Source organism: Vipera berus (genome assembly GCF_964194415.1).
Source record: "Vipera berus genome assembly, chromosome: 4".
Taxonomy (NCBI): Eukaryota; Metazoa; Chordata; class Lepidosauria; order Squamata; family Viperidae; genus Vipera; species Vipera berus.
The window spans coordinates 73316458-73341313 of record NC_138206.1 but is presented as its reverse complement, the minus strand read 5'-3'; the positions used below and the strand labels follow the sequence as shown (position 1 = coordinate 73341313).

General features: G+C 47.2%; 1 protein-coding gene across 1 annotated transcript in view; it reads right to left on the bottom strand.

The window, feature by feature from the left end:
* Nucleotides 1-24856, bottom strand: part of ARHGAP6 (Rho GTPase activating protein 6) — a 124546-nt gene that overhangs the window by 34401 nt on the left and 65289 nt on the right. Inside the window, exon 3 of the mRNA XM_081327452.1 lies at nucleotides 7998-8254. Coding sequence (XP_081183578.1) covers nucleotides 7998-8254 — 257 coding nt within the window. The remainder of the gene's footprint in view (nucleotides 1-7997; nucleotides 8255-24856) is intronic.

Here is a 24856-nt window from a genome sequence, read left to right as displayed (position 1 = left end):
AAATTTGATGTCAAAATTTATTTTAAATTGTTTTTATGAATAGAATAAAATTACCGTATATACTTGAGTATAAGCCGAATTTTTCAGCCCACTTTTTGGGCTGAAAAATTCCACTTCGGCTTATACTCCAGTCAACAAAAAAACTTACCGAGGACTTGTGCGCGGCCGAGGCTTTGGTGCTTCCGGGATCGCCCGCACCTCTCCCAAGCCACCGCTGTCCGAGACCTGCCGAAGTTTGGGGAGGTTTGGGGAGGTGCGCGCGCACCTCCCCAAACTCCGCGCCTTGCCTGCCTGCTTCTTTCCGCAGCGGAAAGAAGCAGGCAGGCAGGGCGCGGAGGAACGGAGACTTGCCGACGTTTGGGGAGGTTTGGGCGCCTCCCCAAACCTTGGCAGGTCTCCGTTCCTCCGCGCAGACCTGCCGACCTTTGGGGAGGTTTGGGCGCCTCCCCAAACCTCCCCAAACCTCGGCAGGTCTCCGTTCCTCCTGCCGACCTTTGGGGAGGTTTGGGCGCCTCCCCAAACCTCCCCAAACCTCGGCAGGTCTCCGTTCCTCCTGCCGACCTTTGGGGAGGTTTGGGCGCCTCCCCAAACCTCCCCAAACCTCGGCAGGTCTCCGTTCCTCCTGCCGACCTTTGGGGAGGTTTGGGCGCCTCCCCAAACCTCGGCAGGTCTCCGTTCCTCCGCGCAGACCTGCCGACGTTTGGGAAGGTTTGGGCGCCTCCCCAAACCTCCCCAGGTCTCCGTTCCTGTTTGGGGAGGTTTGGGCGCCTCCCCAAACCTCCCCAAACCTCGGCAGGTCTCCGTTCTTCCTGCCGACCTTTGGGGAGGTTTGGGCGCCTCCCCAAACCTCCCCAAACCTCGGCAGGTCTCCGTTCCTGTTTGGGGAGGTTTGGGCGCCTCCCCAAACCTCCCCAAACCTCGGCAGGTCTCCGTTCCTCCGCGCAGACCTGCCGACGTTTGGGGAGGTTTGGGCGCCTCCCCAAACCTCCCCAAACCTCGGCAGGTCTCCGTTCCTGTTTGGGGAGGTTTGGGCGCCTCCCCAAACCTCGGCAGGTCTCCGTTCCTCCGCGCAGACCTGCCGACCTTTGGGGAGGTTTGGGCGCCTCCCCAAACGTCCCCAAACCTCGGCAGGTCTCCGTTCCTGTTTGGGGAGGTTTGGGCGCCTCCCCAAACCTCCCCAAACCTCGGCAGGTCTCCGTTCCTCCGCGCAGACCTGCCGACGTTTGGGGAGGTTTGGGCGCCTCCCCAAACCTCCCCAAACCTCGGCAGGTCTCCGTTCCTGTTTGGGGAGGTTTGGGCGCCTCCCCAAACCTCCCCAAACCTCGGCAGGTCTCCGTTCCTGTTTGGGGAGGTTTGGGCGCCTCCCCAAACCTCGGCAGGTCTCCGTTCCTCCGCGCAGACCTGCCGACCTTTGGGGAGGTTTGGGCGCCTCCCCAAACGTCCCCAAACCTCGGCAGGTCTCCGTTCCTGTTTGGGGAGGTTTGGGCGCCTCCCCAAACCTCCCCAAACCTCGGCAGGTCTCCGTTCCTCCGCGCAGACCTGCCGACCTTTGGGGAGGTTTGGGCGCCTCCCCAAACCTCCCCAAACCTCGGCAGGTCTCCGTTCCTCCGCGCAGACCTGCCGACCTTTGGGGAGGTTTGGGCGCCTCCCCAAACGTCCCCAAACCTCGGCAGGTCTCCGTTCCTCCGCGCAGACCTGCCGACCTTTGGGGAGGTTTGGGCGCCTCCCCAAACGTCCCCAAACCTCGGCAGGTCTCCGTTCCTGTTTGGGGAGGTTTGGGCGCCTCCCCAAACCTCCCCAAACCTCGGCAGGTCTCCGTTCCTCCGCGCAGACCTGCCGACCTTTGGGGAGGTTTGGGCGCCTCCCCAAACGTCCCCAAACCTCGGCAGGTCTCCGTTCCTGTTTGGGGAGGTTTGGGCGCCTCCCCAAACCTCCCCAAACCTCGGCAGGTCTCCGTTCCTCCGCGCAGACCTGCCGACCTTTGGGGAGGTTTGGGCGCCTCCCCAAACGTCCCCAAACCTCGGCAGGTCTCCGTTCCTGTTTGGGGAGGTTTGGGCGCCTCCCCAAACCTCCCCAAACCTCGGCAGGTCTCCGTTCCTCCGCGCAGACCTGCCGACCTTTGGGGAGGTTTGGGCGCCTCCCCAAACGTCCCCAAACCTCGGCAGGTCTCCGTTCCTCCGCGCAGACCTGCCGACCTTTGGGGAGGTTTGGGCGCCTCCCCAAACGTCCCCAAACCTCGGCAGGTCTCCGTTCCTGTTTGGGGAGGTTTGGGCGCCTCCCCAAACCTCCCCAAACCTCGGCAGGTCTCCGTTCCTCCGCGCAGACCTGCCGACCTTTGGGGAGGTTTGGGCGCCTCCCCAAACGTCCCCAAACCTCGGCAGGTCTCCGTTCCTGTTTGGGGAGGTTTGGGCGCCTCCCCAAACCTCCCCAAACCTCGGCAGGTCTCCGTTCCTCCGCGCAGACCTGCCGACCTTTGGGGAGGTTTGGGCGCCTCCCCAAACGTCCCCAAACCTCGGCAGGTCTCCGTTCCTGTTTGGGGAGGTTTGGGCGCCTCCCCAAACCTCCCCAAACCTCGGCAGGTCTCCGTTCCTCCGCGCAGACCTGCCGACGTTTGGGGAGGTTTGGGCGCCTCCCCAAACCTCCCCAAACCTCGGCAGGTCTCCGTTCCTGTTTGGGGAGGTTTGGGCGCCTCCCCAAACCTCGGCAGGTCTCCGTTCCTCCGCGCAGACCTGCCGACCTTTGGGGAGGTTTGGGCGCCTCCCCAAACGTCCCCAAACCTCGGCAGGTCTCCGTTCCTGTTTGGGGAGGTTTGGGCGCCTCCCCAAACGTCCCCAAACCTCGGCAGGTCTCCGTTCCTGTTTGGGGAGGTTTGGGCGACTCCCCAAACCTCCCCAAACCTCGGCAGGTCTCCGTTCCTCCGCGCAGACCTGCCGACCTTTGGGGAGGTTTGGGCGCCTCCCCAAACCTCCCCAAACCTCGGCAGGTCTCCGTTCTTCCTGCCGACCTTTGGGGAGGTTTGGGCGCCTCCCCAAACCTCCCCAAACGTCGGCAGGTCTGTGCGGAGGAACGGAGACCTGCCGAGGTTTGGGGAGGTTTGGGGAGGCGCCCAAACCTCCCCAAACAGGAACGGAGACCTGCCAAGGTTTGGGGAGGTTTGGGGAGGCGCCCAAACCTCCCCAAAGGTCGGCAGGTCTGCGCGGAGGAACGGAGACCTGCCGAGGTTTGGGGAGGCGCCCAAACCTCCCCAAAGGTCGGCAGGAGGAACGGAGACCTGCCGAGGTTTGGGGAGGTTTGGGGAGGCGCCCAAACCTCCCCAAAGGTCGGCAGGAGGAACGGAGACCTGCCGAGGTTTGGGGAGGTTTGGGGAGGCGCCCAAACCTCCCCAAACAGGAACGGAGACCTGGGGAGGTTTGGGGAGGCGCCCAAACCTCCCCAAAGGTCGGCAGGTCTGCGCGGAGGAACGGAGACCTGCAGAGGTTTGGGGAGGTTTGGGGAGGCGCCCAAACCTCCCCAAAGGTCGGCAGGAGGAACGGAGACCTGCCGAGGTTTGGGGAGGTTTGGGGAGGCGCCCAAACCTCCCCAAAGGTCGGCAGGTCTGTGCGGAGGAACGGAGACCTGCCGAGGTTTGGGGAGGTTTGGGGAGGCGCCCAAACCTCCCCAAAGGTCGGCAGGAGGAACGGAGACCTGCCGACGAGCCTTGGCCACACAGGGTATTCCTGTGTATTCAGGCTTGCAAAATGGCGGATCGAGCCTCTGCTGGCGGCAGAGGCTTGCAGAACGGCGGATCGGCTTATACTCGAGTCAATAACTTTTTCCAGTTTTTGGGGGTGAAATTGGGGGTCTCGGCTTATACTCGAGTCGGCTTATACTCAAGTATATACGGTACTTAATTTAATTTTAACTGATCGTTGGACACTATTACTTGCATATTATTTAAATTGTAATGGAGATGGTCCTATAATTATGAGGAGCTGAGCTATTCAGGATTTCATGGGTGATCACTTGTATCGTGAACTGGATTTTGAGGCAAACCAATGAACAGTGAGGTGATCTTTGCATGTGTCCATATTATAATTCTCCTACCAACAACTAGCAAGAGGGCCATTGCATTTTGGATCAACTGTAGCTTCCAAGTGACCTCCAATATAGAACGCATTGCAATGGTCTATTTGTAAGGTGATGAGAGTATGAATCATTGTTGTCAAGTAATTCTAGGCCAAAAAAGGCCATTTTTGATAATCAACAAATAGCATCTCAGTCTTTCAGGGATTTGACTTTGTTTTGATCCAACCTTTACACACTAGTTCAGAACTTTTTATTATTATTATTATTATTATTATTATTTTAATCCCATTTATATCTCGCCCTTCTCCAAAGACTCAGAGCGGCTTACAATTTAAAGCACAAATCAATGTGCTTAGCAATAGCCTTCATTCTATGTATATGCCTGCTTATTAGGGCTTTCGCCCCCCCCCAAGCGGCATTATTACAAAGTCAGCTTATTGCCCCCAACAATCTGGGTCCTCATTTTACCTACCTCGGAAGGATGGAAGGCTGAGTCAACCTTGAGCCTGGTGGGATGCGAACCTGCATTAATTGCAGGCAGCTGGTGTTACTTAAGGAGGCATTAGCCCACTGCTCCACCATGGCTCAACTTAACAAAATCCATGGTCTAGTTTTTGATGGCAATATACAACTATGCATCATCACATACTGATGATATTGCAACCAAGCCCCCCCAAAACAAAAACAAAAAAAACCAGCAGACAGAACCCCACTCTGGAGCAACCATGGGCACGGCTGTTCAGCCTCCAATACACTGTATAACTGTAATTGCCCAGAAGGATACTTTAGCTGATTATGCATCTTTGCTAATTTGAACAAAAGTAATAGAAATTTTGTATGGTATGTGGTTTTCCTTGGTCTCCATATCCCCCACATAGCAGCAATTAAAAAAGTGTATATAGTTGGTACTTGAAACAATGAAGCTTAACTTTTATTCAAAAAGACTTGTGAGGTATAAAATATAGCATATAATATGAAACAGCTCTCTTACTATCTATAAAAGTAACTAAATAAGCAATATTTTCTTCTATAGTATTATTAAAGGCAATATGGGTCCCAAAATACATTTATTTATTTATTTATTTATTTAATTAGATTTATATACCACCCTTTCCCGAAGGACTCAAGGCGGTTTACAGGGCATTTGAAAATCACATCAATACAAAATACAAAAGTTAAAAGACTATTAAAAAGATTAAATTATCCCTGAAAATAGAAACCCAGTTAAAATTCTCAGCCTGGGCCAGAGAGCTCAAAGAGCCAAGTCTTCAGGTCCCGGCGGAATGAACGCAGGTCAGGGGCAGTCCTGAGCTCCACGGGCAGCTGGTTCCAGAGGGCAGGCGCACCCACAAAGAAGGCCCTCCCCCTGGGTGTTATCCGCCGGCACCCTGAGAAGACCCTCCCTGTGCGAGCGCACTGGACGAAGGGAACTTGATTCTGGCAGCAGGTGTTCCCTCAAATATCCCGGACCCAAGCCATTTAGGGCTTTATAGGTCATCACCAGCACCTTGAATCTCACCCGGAGGGCAACCAGAAGCCAATGCAGCTCACGGAGTAGAGGTGTTACATGGGAGTATCGGGAAACCCCCATCACAACTCGCGCGGCCGCATTCTGCACCAGTTGAAGCCTCCGAGTGGTCCTCAAGGGCAGCCCCATGTAGAGGGAGGTCACGAGCGCATGAGTGACTGTGCGTAGGGCATCTCGGTCCAGGTAGGGTCGCAACTGGTGCACCAGGCGAACCTGGGCAAAAGCCCCCCTGGTCACAGCTCCTACATGATCTTCAAAATTGAGCCGTGAGTCCAGGAGGACGCCCAAGTTGCGAGCCCTATCAACGGGGGGTAACACCTCACCCCCCATCGTTAAAGGTGGAATAGTTTGGTTAGCCCGAGATGCCGACACAAAAAGCCACTCAGTCTTGGCAGGATTGAGACGAAGCCTGTTTCTCCCCATCCAGACCTGGACCGCCTCCAGGCAACGAGACATCACGGTGAGGGCATCGCTGGGTTGGTTCGGGGTGGAGAAAAAAAGTTGGGTATCATCAGCGTACTGATGATACCCCACCCCAAAACCACGAATGACCTCGCCCAGCGGCTTCATATAGATGTTGAACAGGAGGGGAGAGAGAACCGACCCCTGAGGGACTCCACAAGCGAGAGGCCTCAGGGTGGATCTCTGCCCTCCCGTCAACACCGACTGCGAGCGGCCCAGGAGATAGGAGGAGAACCACCGTAAAACGGTGCCTCCCACTCCCAGCCCCCTGAGATGCCGCAGTAGGATACCATGGTCGATGGTATCGAAAGCCGCTGAGAGATCTAATAGGATTAGGACAGAGGAGCAACCCCTGTCCCAAGCCCGCCAGAGATAATTCACCAGCGCGACCAATGCCGTCTCTGTGCTGTGCCCGGGCCTGAAACCCGATTGGTACGGGTCCAGATAATCAGTTTCATCCAGGAACAGAGGAAGCTGATGCACCACCACGGTCTCAACAACCTTCGCCAGAAAGCGAAGGTTGGAGACTGGACGATAGTTATTTAAAACAGCTGGGTCTAGGGCAGGCTTTTTGAGGAGGGGTCTCACCACCGCCTCCTTCAAGGCGGCGGGGAAGACACCCTCCTTCAAAGAAGCAGTTATTACTGCCTGGAACCAGCCTCGTGTCCCCTCCTGAGCCGCATAAACCAGCCAGGAGGGGCACGGATCCAACAAACAAGTGGTGGAACTCAGCCTCCCCATGATCCTGTCCACATCATCAGGGGAAACAGGATCGAACTCAGTCCAGATAACATGCTCAAGACCGTCCGATTCCTCCACATAATCACTACAAGGATCTCCGGTCCCTTCGTCGCGGCCTTAAAACATTTCTCTTCCATCAGGCTGACCTGGACTGACGATAGGGATTTTTAAATAGAATATTTTTAATATTTTATCATTGGGGCTTGTTAGTTTAATCTTTTTCAACATTTGTATTATTGTGTTTTATTGTTGTTAGCCGCCCTGAGTCCTTCAGGAGATAGGGCGGCATATAAGTCCCCCCCAAAAAATAAAATAAAATAAAATAAAATAAATAAAATAAAATAAAATAAAATAAAAAAATAAAATAAAATAAAATAAAATAAAATAAATAAAATAATAAAATAAAATAAAATAAAATAAAATAAAATAAAATAAAATAAAATAAAATAAAATAATAAATAAATAAATCCATGAGCTAAATATTATAATTATTACATCCCTCAGTTTCAAAAACTCCTTAGCTGCAGTCTTCAAAAGCAGCATCAAATACTCTTGCCATCTTCTCTTTAAAGAAACAGTATTACAGATAGTTGAGTTACAACCACTCATTCAGAAACCATCCAAACGTACAGCAGCATTGAATAAGTGGTGCTTATGCCTAGTCCCCAAGTTACAGTCATGAGTGTCAGTTTCCATATGTGACCTAAGAAAGAAGGCCTTGAGAGGCCAGCAGCTGCCTTGTGAACAGCCTGGCCAGACATGTCTCATCAGTAGTAAGAGCAAGAAGAAGATGATACTATATTTATATTATAAATATATTTGAGGCTGCAATGAGGTGGAGAAATATCTGGGTGCATGTGAGTGAGTGAGTGAGAGAGAGAGGGAGGGAGAGAGACAGAGAGAGGGAGAGGGAGAGCACAACAGACAGATGAGTTTGTCTTTTAGTATTTTGAAATACTAACTGGAAACTGACTGGGGAAAAGAAAAGTTTCCAAAGAATCCTTATGTCCCTTGAGGTGCTCGCAAGAGATTTGTGTCCATTTTGTTCTCTCCCACGAACAGCTGGGAAAGGCAATGACCATTAAAATCATCATTTGTATCAGGGCTGACTTTAATTTTAGTATAAACTAACAAATCAGAAACTCCAAAGGAAAGTCCCACAATACTTGCAGTAACCACTAAGCAATGCATAGGCACTTACTCTTCTCCGTGCCCTGGGGGCTGGTTCTGGTGTATTGGGTGAAGTAGATTCATTTGGTGTTTCCGAGGTGGAACTAAGAGATGAATTACTGCTTGAGAGTTCTTTGTTCTGTCTTTTACTCCCAAAAGGTAAAAGTGATGTAACAAATTCTGAAACATCTCTCTGCTCTTCTCTATGAATATCTTGCTTCAATTTGTGTACCCGATCATTTGCTATTACTTGTGATAAAGGCATTCCAAAAGCCTGGGGTATGAATTCTGAAAAACAAACAAAACCTTATGTATCAAAGGCTAATAACTGTAGTAGTCAACATTTTGAAAATGGATTTAATAAATCCTCAGCTAACAGATTTTGTGAGCATCTTTTAACATTGGTTGCTTAGTTAAAAGTCAGCCTTCCCAACTAATTTTTTAAAAAATATACTTGATTGCAGTTTCTGTGCTTCTCAGGAATCTTAATGGAAAATAAGGATTTAGAGTAGGAAAAGATAAAAAAGCACATAAAAATACACAATAAAGGTATACTGTTATGTTTACTTTTGGCAATTCCTGAACTTCCAAATATTTTAGGTGTTTTTTAAAAAAAAAAAAAAACAAAATGGAAGCCCGGTAAAATCATGGGTAAACATCTGCCATAACCAAAAAAGAAATGTATATTTTTAGATCATGGTTTAGGATTTCTTTTGACTAATATTGAAGTAATGTAATTAAAATGCTATCATAAAGAGACATCCTCAAAGTTTAAAGAGCAGCAAAATATGGAACAACAAATGCTTGAAACACTGTAATTTCCAAGAAATGAGAAACATCCATTTTAAGATTATCTTCTCTCGTTTATATACGCAGTTGCATACTAAAATTACTAGAAGAATTATTATTGGAACAAGTTACACATAAACAATAAAAATATGTTATATTAACATAGAACAAGAAGAAAGTAAACATGGGAGAAGAACATATCAGGTTTAGGGGCTATAATACATGAAAAATCAAATATTTATTCACAGCATGCACCTTTTCTTGGAAATAATCGGCAATGAAATTCATTAGGTATAATAAAAGCAGCCACTAGAGGATTCATAGCAATAGTCAAATTACATAGTTATTATAGCTAGAACAATCAAGGATATTATTTGCATGTCTTTTCCAAGTAGAAAAGCAATTTACACTGGAACAAATTATTTCTCTCTTTAATTTACTGTAAAAAAATCCTGTTTCATTAACTAATTCATTACATTCCAGTAGAATCTAATTTTTATCAGAGAATAAGCGTGTTGTGGGAAATAGCATGAAAGCAATTAAGCAATAACATGACTTACATCCTATTGATTACAGGAAAGGTAGAGAAGAAAACTAGAGGGTTAGCCATATGGGACTTAATTCTCACTCACAGGGATAAAATTATAGAAGAGGTTGAAGAACCTTGGGGGAGAGTGACCGTACAATATTGTAATTCAACATAATGAATAGAATAGAATAGAATAGAATAGAATAGAATAGAATAGAATAGAATAGAATAGAATAGAATAGAATAGAATAGAATAGAATAGAATAGAATAGAATAGAATAGAATAGAATAGAATAGGAGCTGGAAGGGACCTTGGAGGTCTTCTAGTCCAGCCCCCCACTGAAGCAGGAAAACCTATACCATTTCAGACAAATGACTGTCTAGCGCCTCTTTTTAAAAATCTCCAGTGATGAAGTGCCCATGATTTCTGTGGGTAAGGTATTCCACTGGTTAATTGTCCTCATTGTCAGGAAGTTTCTCCTTAATTCCAGGTTCCTTCTCTTTTTGATCAGTTTCCAACCATTGTTTCTTGTCCTGCCCTCTGGTGCTTTGGTGAATAACATAACCTCCTCTTCTTGTGGCAGCTCCTTAAATACTGGAACACTGCTATCATGTCTCCCCTATTTATTCTTTTCTTTAGACTAGCCAAACCCAAGTCCTGTAGTAATGCAAGCATGAGGAATAGAACAAAGTCAAACTAGAGTCTTGGACTTTAAGACAGCTGCTATCAATTAACTTAGAGGGAACTTGAGAAGAATTCCATAGATGAGAATCTTCAATGGGAAAATAACCCAAGAAGCTAGGGAAACTTTGAAAAGCAGGATTATAAAAGCCCAGTCTAGCACAATTCCAATGAAGAAGAAAAATAAGAGATCTCAAAATAAACCACCATGGCTACACAAAGAATTCTCTGTTAAACTGAAAGACAAAAAGACAAGTATAAAAAGTGGAAAGAGGGGCACATAATTAAGGCACAATATCAGCATATAGCCTGAACCTGCAAAAATGAAATCAGGAAAGCTAAGGCTCAAAATGAACTAAGGCTGGTGACAAATGTCAAAAATAACAAAAGCTTCTTTCAACATGTTAAAAAAAAGTCAAGCAAATGATTGATCCATAATGGGAGAAAATGGCAAGAAGGTAACAGCAGCAGGGAGAAAGTAGAATTGCTTAACTCATTGTTTGCATCTGTCTTTCTGTCTTTACACAAGAGCAAAAAAAAAAGTACCTGGCTCAATGGTATTAACTGTGAGAAGGATCTTGGAGTACTAGTGGACAATCACTTAAATATGTGTTGCAGTTACCAAAAAAGCCAAAGCAGTCCAAGCTGCATTAACAGAGGAATAGAATCATGATCAAGTGTTACAACGACTTTATAATGACTTGGTAAGACCATACTTGGAACACTGCATCCAGTTTTGCTCACCATGTTATAAAAAAGATATTGAGACTCTAGAAATTGCAGAGAAGAGCAACCATGATGATTAGGGGACTGGAGGCTAAAACATATGAAGAACGGTTGCAGGAATTGGGTATGTCTAGTTTAATGAAAAGAAGGAGTAGTGGTGACATGATAGCAGTGTTCCAATATCTAAGGGGCTGCCACAAAAAAGAGGGGGTCAACCTATTCTCCAAAGCAGCTGAAGGCAGAACAAAAAGCAATGAATGAAAACTAATCAAGGAGAGACAGAAAGCTAGAACCAAGGGGGAATTTCCTGACAGAACAATTAATCAGTGGAATGACTTGCCTCCAGAAGTTGTGGGTGCTCCAACACTGGAGGTTTTTAAGAAGAGATTAGAGAGCATTTGTCTGAAATTGTATAGGGTTTCCTGCCTGAGCAGGGGGTTGGACTAGAAGACCTTCAAGATCCTATCAGAGGGAAGAAACTTAGCCAAGTCACAGCAGCATTGATGGTTGTAGTCTTGTTATTTTCAGAAAGGTCTGGGAAAAATACTTTTTTCCTTACTTTTCTCACCATTGAACTGCATTTTATTGGATAGAGCACAATGTCAAGTCTACCAAGATCCTTCTGAATCTTGAGTTTATCTTCCAAAGTATTAGTAATTCCCCCATCCCCCCCCCCAAGCTTGGTCTCATCTGCAAATTTGATGAGTGCCCATTCATTCATCTAGGTCATTGATGAAGATGAGGTACCCCATTACATGCTTCCATCCACATTGATATAGAATAGCTTATATACAGAAGTTAGGATCTTAATCAGGGTAAGATACTGGGATGATATGATGCCTGTATCAACAATGTGCATAAGTTGTCAACTGATTAATTAAAGTGTTGTTATTAATTCTTAAAGCTCTAAACCTCTTGTAATCTCACTGAGAATTGCCTATCCCACTATATATCTGTCTGGAAAGTTAATATCTAAAGAACAGCCTTGCAGAAGTGTCCCCTTGTAAAAGATTCATAAGAAAGTAACTTGTCTGGCTTAATTCTTTGTCAGCTGCAAAAAATAAGAAAAGAGTTTCTTGCTCATCTGGCTAAAAATGTTTAACTAATTTAGGCATTATTTTTAATTTATATTATTTTTTCACATTTTCTTTAGTTTTGTTACAATAGCTGCCTTAAATATCTGATTAAATAGAAAGGTGGGATAGAAACAGAATGAATGAGTACATCTAAGTCAGAGTCTGACTGAAGCTGCCAAAATATGACAGACTTATTTCAGCGATATAGGAGACTCTAAATAGCAATTCAGTGTATGCTTTGTTTACATATAAAAATTGGGCTTGTTTAAAACTCCAAATGCATAATTCTTTACTCAGTTATGAATGACAGACTTAAATAATACTAATAAATATCTATGAAAATATAAAATATAATAACAATTGTTCTAAGATCAGTGATAGTAGTTGGCCTGCTCTTAGGTTGAAATGTTATTTCTGCTGATCTGATAATGAGATCGGTCTTGCCTTCCGAAACTGTATTAATCAAAAGGTTATTCTCAGTGGTATGCAAAATCTTTTGAATTGGAAATGTTTTATGCCAGAAATATTCCAATATTCCAAAGCTATTTCAATCTCCAGGAATCATTTCAAACTTGAAACAGTCCATCTGAGCCCAAATTAATTATGCTGAACTCAAAATAGAGCCATTTTGAACTTGGAAAACTGAAATGACTGGACCAGCATCAGGACATTTTTAGTGAGGTTGCAAGTACATGTTTCAAGCCTGGTATAATTGTTTCAGAGTCTGAAACAAGGTATTTAAAGCTCCTAGTGTTTGAAATTCAAAATATTTTTCATACTGTACCTCTACTTATTTAGATTCTAGGACTATAACCCTTCAATTATCCAGAGCATTTTTTGTCAAAAAAATCTATGTTTAAACAATAGTTTTCTTATATTATTTAGAATGCACAATAAAACGATGATGACGATGATGATGATGATGTTATCCGTTCAGCTGAACCTGACTCTTGGTGAATCTATGAGCCAGGTCTTTCTACATCTTCCGATCTTGCACTATTCCTTTGAGTTTTTCTATGTCCTGGCTGGTGTCAGCTTTGATAGTGTCCAGCTACTGTGTTCTTTGATGGCCTGATTTCCTTTTATTATTAATTCCTCCAAAGATAATTGCTTTCGCTAATGAATTCCCCCACATGACATGACCAAAATAAGTGAGACACAGTTTTGTGATTTTGTCTTCTAGTGACATGTTTGGTATTATGCACTCCAGTATTTGCTTGCTAGTCATCTTTGCTGTCCAAGGAATATGCAGAATGGAATGGGACAACATGGCATGGCCAGTTCAATGCAGCCACCAGCTTGCCACTGCCAAGTCACCTCTTCCAACTCACCACCAAGTCACCACAGGACAACTCCACAAGACCAATTCACCACCGCAACAACTTCCTTGGGCAGCCAGAGGGAGAGCTGGGCTGGCGAGAGAGCGAGTGGGTGGGCAGAGCGCAGACCAATGGTGGCGGTAATCAGGGGCTTCCCTTCCGACAATGGTGGGTGGGGTGGGTGGCAGGGAGATGGCAGCAGCTAGGGGTGTCTCATTTTCACACACCCTACTCTGACGCCACCTTGCCTGGCCTCTTCAGCCTGGAGCTTGGCATAGTGGCAGTGGTGGTGGGTGTGAAAATAGGATGGTGAATTCCCATTTGGAATTGAGGTGACTTGGAAGTGGTGAATTGGCAGAGATGACTTGGTGGTCACCTCTGGTTTGCTGAGCTGGCTGTGCCAAGTTGTCCTAGATCACGTCTCCTGCAGCTCCCAGTCCTCTGCCATGTGCAGTCCAAAAAAAAAAAAGTGGGACTAAAAAAGTTCAACCAATCAATTCAAACTTCTCATGGGAAAAAAAACACCTTATGAAGCTTGAATTGATTGGTTGAAGTTCTTTGGTTTGTGGGACTTCCCACAAGCTGTTTGTGGGACTGCCCACAAACCTCTTTTCTTCCTCAGACTGCACATGGCGGCAGCAGAGGAAGAGACAGGAAGACTGATGGAAAGGTGAGTGGGACGGTCAGATGGGGCATGCTGGGGAGGGGGAGTTCTCTCTCTGTGTGTGTGTGTGTGTGTGTCTCTGTGTGTGTATGCACGTGGGCCTCCAAAAACATTCATTGCCAAGGTTTCTTCCCAGTGAGGAGGGTCCGCTAGAAAGAGGGGATTTAGCAGCTTAGTTGGTCAGTCCACAAGCTTTCTCTTACCAGTTTTGCTGGATGATGAAAGATGCAATCCCCTTTCCCAATCTGTACCCTCCCTAATACCCACTGGGCACCACTCTGTCCGTTAGAAGGAAAGAAACCAAAAGCCATCCCTTTCACGTTTCTCCTTCCAAGCAGGGAACCTTTTGGGGGAGGAAAGGGTGAAGCAAATGCACCCCTCCCCCAACCATTCCTTGCAGAAGAAACTAAGACTGATCAGCCGCATTTATTAGGAAGCGGCCCCTCTATTCTGGAGAGCCAGCAGGGCCCCTGCTTCGCTTTTCCTACATCAGCAGGGCTGGCACTCCCTTAGCCTGGAAAAAGAAGAGTAAAAAACTCAAAAAGATTGTTCTTGCTAGCGGCAGGGAGCTGTGAAGGTTGGTGACTCGGGAGAAACGGCCGGGGGGAAGGTGGTGTCCGAAGAAAGGGATAAAAGGAAAGCTTTTATCTCGATCTCTCATTCACTCACATGTTCCTCGCAAAAACTTCTCTTGCTCTCATTCACTCACATTTTGCTCTAAAAAGCCTCTTTCACACTCTCATTCACTCATACTTTGCTCGAAAATGCTTCTCTCTCGCTCTCATTCAGTCACCAACTCGAAAGGCCAGCCGCGGCGCCTCCATTGACTTCCAGGGGGACGCTTGGCAATGAAGGGGCCGATTAAAACTGCTCCTGCTACTGCTGCTACTGCTAGGTTTTTCACTTGCTGCTTGGTTCCAGTGAAACTGGAGAAACCCCAGATGCCACTGCTGGGGGTGGAGGAGGCTGCCAGGGTTTGGCCGTAATGGAATCCAACGACAGTAGCGGTGGAGGTGGTGGTGAGAGAGACGCTGGAGGTCTGCTGCATTTCTGTTAGCCTCCGCCTCCCCTGCAGAAACAAATCCCCGTGCCAGCCCCGTGCTAGGATCTCTGCAAGGGCACTAAGCTGCTTCAACAGCAGCAGCTGCTGCCGCCGCCAACCTTCCTGTTTTTTCCTGTTTGCTACCTCTCCGCCAAAGCCGCACAGGGGCTGCAACTTCCCCAGGCGAGGCGGCAGCGGTGTGTTCATAGGAGGGGAGCCCAAGGAAGTTGCAGCAGACAGAAAAAGGGCCAGACAGCCCTGCTGCGAAATAGTGGGGTGGAAAGCGAGTCGGGCGAGATGGCAGCAGTGTGTTTGGAGGAGGGGAGCCTAAGGATCTTGCAGCAGATGGAAGAAGGGCTGGACGGCTCTGCTGCAAAAGAGTGGGGTGGAAAGAGAGTCAGGCGAGACAGCAGCGGTGTGTTTGGAGGAGGGGAGCCCGAGGAACTTGCAGAAGATGGAAAAAGGGCCGGACGGCCCTGCTGCTAAAGAGTGGGGTGGAAAGAGAGTCGGGTGAGACGGCAGCGGTGTGTTTGGTGGAGGGGAGCCGAAGGCAGCAGATGCGCCAGCCTCTGCCACCCCCTTCCACTTCGTTTGGGCCAGGCAGCAGAGGGAAGGCGGTGGCAGAGGCTGGTGGAGCTGCTGCCTTCGTCTCCTCTTCCTTCGGGGCAAAGACGGCGAGCACAGCAGCTACCATGCTGGCCTGGAGCACCTCCAGCATCTCTCAGTGAGCGCACTAGGCTGCCCCAACAGCAGCAGTCACCGCCGGAGCGATTGCTCAGCCCTTGGGGCCCGACCCGGGAATTTGTTTTTGCGGGGGAGGCGGAGGGTGATGGAGATGCGGCAGACCTCCAGCGTCTCTCTCGCTGCCGCCTCCACTGCTACTGTTGGCTTCTGCTACGGCTGAACCCGGGCAGCCTCCTCCACCCCTAGCAGTGGCATCTGGGGGTTCTCCGGTTTCATCGGAACCAAGCAGCAAGTGGAAAATTTAGCAGTAGCAGCACTACCGGGAGCAGTTTCAATCGGCCCCTTCATTGCCAAGCGTCCCCATGGAAGTCAATGGAGGTGCTGCAGCTGGCCTTTCGAGTGAATGAGAGCGAAAGAGAAGCTTTTCCAAACAAAATGTGAGTGAATGAGAGTGGAGGGGGCAGGGAATGTGCATGTCTCGCCTTGGCTCCACTCTTCAAACCCTGTTCTGCGCATGCGTGCATGCACACACATTTTTTGCAGCTCCCAGTTTTTCCTTTTGTGAGGGAACCGGTTCCGAGTGGCTTTTTCACTGTTTCAGGTTGCCTACCCCTGTCCTAGACCCTATGCAGCGGCCTTCTCCAGCATCACAGCTCAAACGAGTCAATTTTCTTCCTGTCTTGTTTTTTTAAGGTCCAACTTTCACAACCATAGATAACTACAACAGAGTGAACTATCCTATATTTGTCTGCCAGTCTGATCTGCTTGCTTTTCCATATTCAGCTCATGTTCATCATTGCTGTGCGACCCAGTGCAATCCAATGGTTTATTTCTGTGATCCATTCACCACTTTGAACTATCTGTGATCCTAAGAAAGTGAATTTTTCCACACATTCTATTTCTTTGCCATCAGTTACTATTTTGATGTTTCCCTTCCTTGGTGGTCATGAACCTGGTTGTTTGATGTTCAAGAAAAGACCAAAATTCTCACTTTCATTTTTGATTTTATTGATGAGATGTTCCAGGCCTTCTTTGGTTTCTGAGAGTTGTATTGTCAGCATATTGAAGATTGTTGATGTTTCTTCCACTAATCTTTACCCCTATTTTTGATTCTTCAAGATCTAGCTTACTCATGATCATTTTGGCATTCAGGTTGTATAAGAAAAGGGAAAGAATGCAACCTTGTCACACTCTTTCTCTATCTTAAACTAATTAGTGTCTCCACATGGTGTTCACACAGTAGCTTCTTGATTTGTGCACAGTGATTGCACCAAGTTGACTAGAGGTGCTGGTACCCCCAGGTGTTTTAGGGAACTCCATAGCTTCTCCTGATCACCACAATTGAAGGCTTTCTCATAGTTGATGAAGTACATGTAAATGATCCTTTGATATTCATTAAATTTTTTCATGATCCAGTACAGGTTTGCAATGGTTGTTGGTGCCACATCCCCTTCAGACGCTGGCTTAGACAACTGGCAATTCCCTTTTGATGGTTAGTGCTAGATGTTGTTGTATAATTTTAAGCAGAATTGCTTCAAGTTGTTTACACCACTCATGCCAGTAAACTTCATTATCCTTCCTTGCTGCTCTCTGGAAAGATGCATTCTTGATTCTTTCCATTTTCCTGCTGCCTTGGCTGCTTTTCTTTGCTCAGCTATTTGTCATGGTTCTGACAGACAGAGACAAATAAAGCAGAACTCTGAGGCTTGAAAATTCCTCAAAGAACATGTTTATTAGTTACAAAGGAACTATCAGGAGATGCAGGAAACATAACAACAAAGTCTTAAATGCTTATATACAAATGCTCAAAGCTTGGGGAACAAACAAGGTGAACTAGAAGCAATAGTACATGAGGGTGTGTATGACATACTTGGCATTACAGAAACCTGGTGGGATGAAACCCATGACTGGAATGTATTGGTGAAAGGATACAAATGGTAAAAAAACAAATAGATCTACAAAAACAGGGGGGAGAGTTGCACTATATGTAAGAGAACACTACACATCTACAGAAATGCACATGATCAAAGATAAAATCCCTCCAGAATGTATATGGATCAATATAAAAGGGGGGAAAAGTTACATTGCCATAGGTGTGTACTACAGGCCACCCATGAACTCTAAATTACAAGATACCAATTTGGGCAATACCTAAACATGCAATAGAAAATATAAATGTTGGATTTAAACATGATGAGACTACATATAAAGAAATTTTAAGGATAGAAAGGAATGTATGGCAATTAAAGCCATATAATATTTTAAAAGAATGGTTTCAGTATGGGCAGTTACAAGCAAGATGGAAAGAAGATCAGAAAGTTGGCATTTTGATATCTGATGGAAATTTGGTAAAACAAATTAGAGATCAAGGTCAAGCACATATAAGAAGAATATATAATGCATTGATAGAAATTGACTCAGAAACAGAACTTGTTAAAGATTGTATGATAAAGTGGGCCCAGAATTTTCAGGAGGTTATAACAATGGATACTTGGGAAAAGATTTGGATTAGAAATGTAAAATTTACACAGGCCCAAAATTTAAGAGAGAATTTTTATAAAATGTTTTATAGGTGGCATTTAGACCCTAAAAACCTTGCAAGTATGTATCCGAATTGCCAGCCCAAATGTTGGAGGTGTGGTTGTGAGGATGCAACGTATTATCACATATGGTGGACTTGTAAAAAAGTTAAAGCTTTTTGGATTAAAATTTGGTGGAATATGCAAAAGATATTTAAGAAAAAGATAAGGTTTTCTCCGCAGTTGTTTTTGTTGGGTATTATTACAGATTTTACTGTTACAGATACCGTATTTTCTGGAGTATAAGGCGACCCGGCGTATAAGACGACCCCCTACTTTTCATGTTAAATTATAGGGTTTGGGCTAATAACTCAATATTTCACTTCCTGGCACACAATCTGCATATTAACAACTCATTAATAAATAAAAGAGGTAAACTTCGTGACCCTCCCAACCCGTGCATAAAACAGAAATGAAAAGGCTTAAGCCTTTCCGTTCCCAAATACCAAGGTTTCCCCCGAGTTTTGCGCGGTTAAACAAACGGCATTTGCGTATTAATGTTTCTCCACGGAGCACAAAATTCGCCTGAATTAAGGAAAGTGGGGAGCTAAAGAATGTGGGGCTACAGGGAATACCTCTGGCACGACAGGCAACCCTGGGAAACACGAGGACTGTAGCGGCACACTCAGTTTGCACAATCTGATCCAGAAAGCACCCGGAGGCTCCTTCGTTACTTCTAACTGCAGAACGTCTCCACGTCCTGCCCGCCTTGCCTTTTAAACCCCGCCCCCTTTTCCCCTGTAACGTTTCTCTGTTCCGACTGCTCTGTGATTTGCCCAGCTTTGCTCCTTCCCCGCCAAATGGGCGCCTTGCCTTTTTTTCTCTGAGCTCTCTCGCCTGGTGCGCTGCTGCTCTCAGTTCCAGGCAAGGGGTGCCAAGTGGCTGCAGACAAGAGGCGCTCCATCTCTCTTTCCCCCCACCCTCCCGCTGCCCAAAACCCAAAGATTGATTGGCAGACTCACCACGCTGAAAAGAACGCCGCGCGCGCTGGAGACAATTCACGGGCAGCGGCAGTGCGCGAAGCCGAGGCGTGACCGGGCAAGCAATTCTGGTCGGCGCGAGTCAGGTGGTGCCTCGGCAGGAGCAAAGGTGCTCCCTTCCTACGGTTGAGCGGGGCGCCTCTGGGGACTGCCTGCCCCTCCTCTCATCGGGGACCTGACGGCCAGCATTGGAGGCGCTAGCATGGCCAGTCCTAGAGAGAGCAACGGCGGCAGCTGCAGTAGCCGCCCCAGAAGCTGACGAGAGTTTGCCCTCCTTCACCGTTCGCCATCAGCCGCTTTACCACGGGTCGCCATCGCCTGCCTCCATTCAGCCCAGGGCTCCAGCCGAGCGGGAGTCGTGTTTCTGCGAAGAGGCGGCGGCCGTGGCGGCGGCAAGGGACTCAAGAAAACTTCCTGTCACTGGGGAAGGACGACGAAGTCACCCCCGGCAGCAGCTGCCCGAGACGACGGGCGCGGGCTAGTCCCGCTCCTCTCATCAGGGACCTGTCAGCCAGCATTGGAGGCACTAGCACGGCCAGTCGTAGAGAGAGCAACGGCAGCAGCTGCAGTAGCCGCCCCAGAAGCTGACGAGAGTTTGCCCTTCATCACCCATTCACCGTTCGCCGTCAGCCGCTTTACCACGGGTCGCCATGCCTACCTCCATTCACCCAGCGATCCCGCCGCCCAGCAGAAAAGAGAAAAGATCCGAAGGTTTTTTTTCCGGCGTATAAGACGACCCGGCGTATAAGACGACCCCCCAACTTTTGACGTGATTTTCATGGCTTAAAAAGTCGTCTTATACGCCGGAAAATACGGTACTAAATTGATGTTGAATTTAATTACGGCAGCAAGACTTTTAGTAGCACAATATTGGAAGAAGGAAGAACTGCCTACTATAGAAGAGTGGACTTTGAAAGTTTCCAACTTGGCGGAAATGGCAAAGATTTCAGCATACTTGAAAGAACACTCGCAACAGAGATATATTGTGGAATGGAGAAGATGGATCGAATATATTCAGAATAAATATGGGACTAAAAAGTTTCATTTAGCATTTGAATAAGTAGTGGTTTTATACGATGTATTATTTGTTATTTGTTATTTGTTAGTAATATAGTTATGTTTACGGAGAGTTAAAGTGCGATAGAATTTAATGTTTTATTTTTGTTGTTAGCATATTTTAGCTTAAGTTTGTAAGTTAATACCCTGTATTCAGCTCTGGGAAGTCGGGGAGGGGGGAGGGGAGGGGAGGGTTGGGGGGGAGGGAGGGAGTATGTTTTTTAAAAAAAATGTATTGTAAAATTTTTCAATAAAAAAAAGAAAGAAATAGATGAACTCTCTGCCAACCAGTTAACAAATGTATTTAGTAAGCATACTGTAGTAGTAATGAGAGATTTCAACTATCCAGTTATCAACTGGGAGACCAACTTTGCAATGAGTGGGAGATCGAACAGATTCCTACCCAACCTACCCAACAACTTTGTCATCCAAAAAGTAGAGGAGGCAAATAGAAATAAACCTATACTGGACCTAATTTTTACTAATAGAGAAGAAGCGATATAGGAAGTTGAAGTTGCCGGAACCTTGTGAGAAAATGACCATGTCATACTGGAATTCAATATAATGCAAACACAAGTAATAGAAAATAATCCAACCAGTGTCTTAAACTTCAAAAGAGCTGATTTAAACAAACTCAGAGAAACCTAGGAAAGATTCCATGGATGAAAATCCTAAGGGGGAAAACAAGCATGGGAAATTCTGAAAAATATGATCATAAAAACCCAATCCAGCACAATGCCACTGAAAGAGAAAAACAAATAATTCAAGAAGAAACCAGCATGGCTGCAGAAAGATCTTTCTGACAAACTGAAAGACAAAAAGGACAACTACCAAAAATGGAAAGAGGGGCACATAACTAAGGCTGATTATCAGAAGACAGCCAAAACATGCAAAGATGAAGTCAGGAAAGCAAAGGGTCAGAATGAACGAAGACTTGCAACATAAATCAAGGACAATAAAGTTTTTTTCAACATATTAATAACAAGAAAAAAGTCAAGGAAACTGTAGGTCCACTAAAGAGAGAAGTAAGCAGTGGGGTACCACAAGGCTCCGTCTTAGGCCAAGTACTTCATAAATGACTTAGATGAGGGAATAGAAGGGAAACTCATCAAATTTGCAGATGACACTAAACTGACAGGAATAGCCAAAACCCTAGAAGACAAGCTCAGAATCCAAACTTGAACAATGGGTCCTATCCAACAAAATGAATTTTAGTAGTAGTAGTAGTAGACTTTATTGTCATTTCAACAATATACAGTACAGTACACAGTGAAACGAAATGTTTCCCCAGGACCAAGGTGCTACATCAGACGACACGAATCAAAAAAAGAACAGAACACAAACTACACATAACTCTAAACTATAAAATTTAAAAAAACTACAAATACAAGTATTTATAGTTCCAGTTTCTTTATGTTGAGAATTCTAATGGCTTGTAGGAAGAAATTGTTACACAATCTGGATGTTCGAGCCTGAATGCTCCTGTACTTCTTTCCAGATGGCAAAAGAGTGAAGAGTGTGTATGAGGGGTGTGTGTAATCAGCCACAATGTTTCTGGCTTTGCGGATGCAACGTGTGATGTAAATATCCATGACAGAGGGAAGAGCAATCCCAATGATCTTCTCTGCCATCCTCACTATTCGCTGTAGGGTTTTGCGATCCGAAACGGTGCAGTTTCCAAACCAGGCAGTAATACAACTGCTCAGGGTGCTCTCAATTGTCCCTCTGTAGAAGATTGTGAGGATGTGTGGTGGAAGCTGTGACTTCCTCAGTTTCCTCAGAAAGTAAAGACGCTGGTGGGCCTTCCTTGTTATGGAACAGGTGTTGAGGGACCAAGTGAGATTCTCCGCCAAGTGAACACCAAGAAATTTGGTGCTCCTTACGATCTCCACGAAGGAACCATCAATGTTCAGCGGAAAGCGGTCATATTTTGTCCTCCTGAAGTCAACAACCATCTCTTTTGTTTTATCTACATTCAGAGACAGGTTGTTGGCTTTGCACCAGTCTATTTAATGTGGAGAAAAAGGGAAAACTTACATTTAGGCAGGAAAATTCAAAGATCTGGCTCAAAAACAGTAACTCTGAGAGGGATCTTGGATTCCTAGTGGATGATCACTTGAATATGTGCAGCAACAGCCAAAAAAGCTAATATAATCCTGGGGTGTATAAACAGCGGCATAAAATCATGATCATGTGAAGCATTTGTACCGCTTTATCAAACCCTAGTAAGACCACACCTGAAATACTGCAACCAATTTTTGTTAACATAGTACAAAAAAAATGTTGAGACTTTAGAAAAAGTTCAGAGAAGAACAACTAAAATGATCAAAGGCCTGGAGACTAAAACATATGAAGAATGGCTGCAGGACTTGGGTTTGGCTAGTCCAAGGGCTGGCAACCCGAAACAGTGAAAGAGCCACTTGGAACCGGTTCCCTCAGAAAAGAAAAAACTGGGAGCCACAAAGAAGGGTGCGCATGTGTATGCATGCGCGCACATGCGCACAACAACAGGCTCCAACTCTACCCCCCAGGAAACAAGAGGTTCGTGGACCGGTTTTCACACTGCCTTCCAGCTGCTGCCACTACTGCTGCAAACTGGAAAGGGCGATTCGCAGCTTCGGAAGCCCCCTAAGCAGGAAAGCGTGTCCCGATGAAGCCTTTTCCTACCAGGCTTTGCTGCAAAACCCCACATCGTCCAGGGGCCCCGTGATCGCCCAGAAGTGACCCAACAAACAGTTAGCACACCTTTCTCAGCCTACAAAACGCCACAAGCGCAGCAAACGCCCTCTCCAAAGGGAACCGGGAACCCTTCCGCTCCCTAAACCCAACGATTGGCGAATGGCGTCGGCTGGTCTTCTCGCTCCTTTCCCTCCCTCCCTCCCTCTGCCGCCTGCCATTCCCACGTTACCTTTACTCCTCGCCTTTACCTTTGCTAAGCCTGCCCATGACGAGTTTGAAGAAGGTGCGGGCAAATTTCACGAGGCCGTGCTTGTACCACTTCCCACACCTGCTCATGGCTCCCGAGGAGGAAGGGCCCGGCTTCTCTTCTGCTAGCTAGCCCGAAAAGTCCTCGCCAACTTCGAGAGCACAAAACTCCCAACTGAAGCCGGGTGGGGGGAAAGGGAGGCGGCCCTTTCGCTGCCACTTCGCCGGACACCGGGCTTCCCGTGCAAAGCTTGCAGCCTTGGGAGGCACCTGCGCGGAAGAGGCAGCGAGTCTCCCTGGCGCTGGGCGCTGGGTCGCAGTGCCGTTTTCAGCCCGGGCGCCCCCAGAGCCACCCGAGCGCCCTGCCCCTTCCCCCAGGGCCTCCAAACCGCTGCCGCCGGTTTGGAGATCATGTTTGACGAAGGCGGAAACTCTGCAAACAGGACGGTTGAGGTTTGGAGAGCTGCGCGTGCAGCTCTCCAAACTGCTGCCACTCGTTTGGAGATCTGCTGCCACCGTCAAACATGGACGAAGGCGGAAGCTCTGCAAATGGGACGGTGGCGGTTTGGAGAGCTGCGCAGGTCTCCAAACCTCCGGCGCCCCATTTGGAGAGTTGCCGGCTTCGTCCATGTTTGAGGAAGCCAGCAGCCCTGCAAACAGAGAGGAGGAGGTTTGGAGAGCTGTGCGCGCAACTCTCCAAACCGCCGCCGGCCGTTTGGAGATCTGCTTGCTTCCTCAAACATGGACGAAGCCGGCAGCCTTGGAAACGGGGTGGAGGAGGTTTGGAGAGCTGCGCGCTCAGCTCTCCAAACCGCCGTTGCCCCGTTTGGAGAGCTGCTTCCTTCATTTGCATTTCTTTTGGCCCCAAAAGGCATCAGCTCTCCAAACCTCCGGTGCCCTGTTTGGAGAGTTGCTGCCTTCGTCCGCATTTGAAAGAAACGCGGAAGAAGGCAGCAGCTCTCCAAATGGGGCGCCAGAGGTTTGGAGAGCTGCACAGGTCTCCAAACCTCCGGCGCCCCGTTTGGAGAGGTGCTTCCTTTGTCTGCATTTGAAAGAAACGCGGAAGGGAGCAGCTCTCCAAACGGGGCGCCGGAGGTTTGGAGCTCCTCCACCCGTTTGGAGATCTGCCGGCTTCGTCCATGTTTGAGGAAGCCAGCAGCCCTGCAAACAGAGAGGAGGAGGTTTGGAGAGCTGTGCGCGCAACTCTCCAAACCGCCGCTGGCCGTTTGGAGATCTGCTGGCTTCCTCAAACATGGACGAAGCCGGCAGCCTTGGAAACGGGGCGGACGAGGTTTGGAGAGCTGCGCGCGCAGCTCTCCAAACCGCCGTTGCTCCGTTTGGAGAGCTGCTTCCTTCGTTTGCATTTCTTTTGGCCACGAAAGGCATCAGCTCTCCAAACCTCTGCCGCCCCATTCTCTCAATGGGACTTTTTTGCAGAACGGCAGAGGAGGCCTGGGAGCCGCATGAGACGGCTTAAAGAGCCACATGCGGCTCCGGAGCCGCGGGTTGCTGACCTGTGGGCTAGTCTAAAGAAAAAAGAAACAGGGTTGACATGATAGCAGTATTCTAGTATCTGAGGGGCTGCCACAAAGAAGAGGGCATCAAACTATTCCCCAAAACACCAGACAGAGGGCAGGACAAGAAACAATGGTTGGAAACTGACCAAGGTTAGAAGCAACTTGGAATTAAGGAGAAACGTCCTAACAGTGAGGACAATTAACCAGTGGAACAGCTTGCCTTCAGAAATCGTGGGCGCTCCATCACTGTAGGTTTTAAAGAAAAGACTAGACAGTCATTTGTTTGAAATGGTATAGGTTCTCCTGCTTGAGCAAGGGTGGA